This window comes from Orycteropus afer, unplaced genomic scaffold, assembly GCF_000298275.1.
Source record: "Orycteropus afer afer isolate SDZICR_OR568_19922 unplaced genomic scaffold, OryAfe1.0 scaffold00207, whole genome shotgun sequence".
Classification (NCBI taxonomy): domain Eukaryota; kingdom Metazoa; phylum Chordata; class Mammalia; order Tubulidentata; family Orycteropodidae; genus Orycteropus; species Orycteropus afer.
In genome coordinates this window covers 2,021,970-2,023,787 of record NW_006921794.1, presented here as the reverse complement: position 1 = coordinate 2,023,787, position 1,818 = coordinate 2,021,970, and the positions used below count along the sequence as shown (strand labels likewise).

The 1,818-nt window shown below is 52.5% G+C and overlaps 1 protein-coding gene across 1 annotated transcript in view; it reads right to left on the bottom strand.

The window, feature by feature from the left end:
- The window catches only part of VWA8 (von Willebrand factor A domain containing 8), a 751,729-nt gene extending 751,161 nt beyond the window's left edge, over positions 1-568 (bottom strand). The window contains exon 1 of the mRNA XM_007948177.1: positions 409-568. Within this exon, the coding sequence (XP_007946368.1) occupies positions 409-568 (160 nt within the window). The remainder of the gene's footprint in view (positions 1-408) is intronic.
- Positions 569-1,818: the final 1,250 nt, after the last annotated feature.

Genomic DNA, 1,818 nt, shown 5'->3' with positions numbered 1-1,818 from the left:
TGCCACAATTCACGACATGGCTTCCAGGCTCATAGGACTTGGGGAACAAGGTCAAGTCCACTTTTCAACAAATCCCAAAACAGCTGCATAAACTTCTGAGCATAATATAATCCAAATCAGGATTCTTCAGGTCAAAGCAGCGCGGGGGAGGGGGGGGTAGAAGAAAGCACAACTCCAGGTCATCAAGGACCCCGGTCCAGGGCCCTCGGGTTACAGAATGAGACTTCAAAGGCCCAGAGAGTGCAAGCGCCTTTCCCTGAGTCACACAGCAGTTAGCAAAGAGGTCAGTGCTAGAACCCCTGTTTTCAGGTTCCGCACGCAGCGATCGTTGCCAAGCGGGGCTAGGCAACAAGGGAAGGAGGGCAGCGACGCGCGGAAGCTGGAGCGGACCGCAGTGGTGCGGGTTACCTGTTTCAGCCCCAGCCCCAGTGTGCAACAGTCTGATCTCTGGCTGCCGCCCGTCACGGCTCGGCCTGCCCCAGATCACCTGCCGCAGGAGCAGCCGCACGCGCCGCGCGGCCGGGCTGCTGTAGCCGGGCGTCCGGAGGAGCAGGAGCCGGGACTGCATGGGGCCAGGGACGCTGCAGGTCACGGCGAGGGATACAGGGCCGAGCCGCGTCCCGAGCAAGCAGTGTGAGACGGCGCGACAAGGGGGACAGGAAGCGGCACACCGCCGAGTCCGCCGGAAACTCCTTCCCCCGAAAGGGCCGGTTTAGCCGACTTGACCTAGCATGACCGGACCTGCGAGGGCGGAGGGAGCTGGCGAACCCAGGGAGTTTGAGGCCGCCGCCGGGGCGAACCGCGGAGCAGGCGCGGGCGATCGCTGGGCTGGGTGCAGTGGCACTACGTTCCAAGCCGCACAGTTGCGGCGCCTTTGGCCCCGGCGTGCTCCTTTGCCTCCCCGAGCCTTCACCTGCGCCCTCCACACTGCTGCCCACCTGGACTCGCCTTGCCTGTCTCTAGTTGTCCTGCTGTGGCCTGAAAACTCGGGGGAGTTCAGGGAATGCTTAAGATTTTCGGGAGGGTTTGTCGAAGTGACTGTTCAGACACTTAAATGCACTCCGGTTAATGGCTCAGTTGTGTTACAGTGGGCTTTCTCCTATGTTGTTTCAAATACTTTTTCAGCAATTGAGAAAATATACATTATGGGAACTTTCACCTTTATTCATTTGCACAATAATACAAGTGTTTGCATACAGTACTTGAAAGCTTTTTCTTTGTCTTTTTTGTTTTCTAGATATTCTAGTTGAGCAGTGATTAAAGCATTCGGCTGCTAACCGAAAGGTCAGCAGTTCAAATCTACCACCGCAGGAGAAAGTTGAGGCAGTCTGCTACTGTTAAGATTTGCAGCCTTAGAAATCCTACCTGTCATATAAGGTTGCTATCAGTTAGAATCGACTAGATGGAAGTGGATTTTAGGGGGTTTTTTTGCTTTTGTTTTTGTTTTATTATTATTATCTACATATTTTATAGGAGCTCTGGTAGCATAGTGCCTAAGGCATATTTGACTGCTAACCAGAAGGCTGGCGGTTCAAACCCACCAGCCACTCCTTGGAAGGAAGGTTGGGCAATCTACTTCTGTAGAGATACCGCCTGGGAAACCCAAGGAGGGGTTGCTATGAGTGAGGTCTGACTCGATGGCGCATAACAACAAACTAACAAACATTTCATAACCGTTTTGTACATTAGAAATGGAAAACTCACCTTAGAATGTGTGTGTGTATGTGTATTTTTTTTCCACACTGCTAGAGTGATTTGAATATAATTTATGTGTTTAGTAAGAGAAAAGACTAGGCCACTAATTAAGGCTGCCTCCCT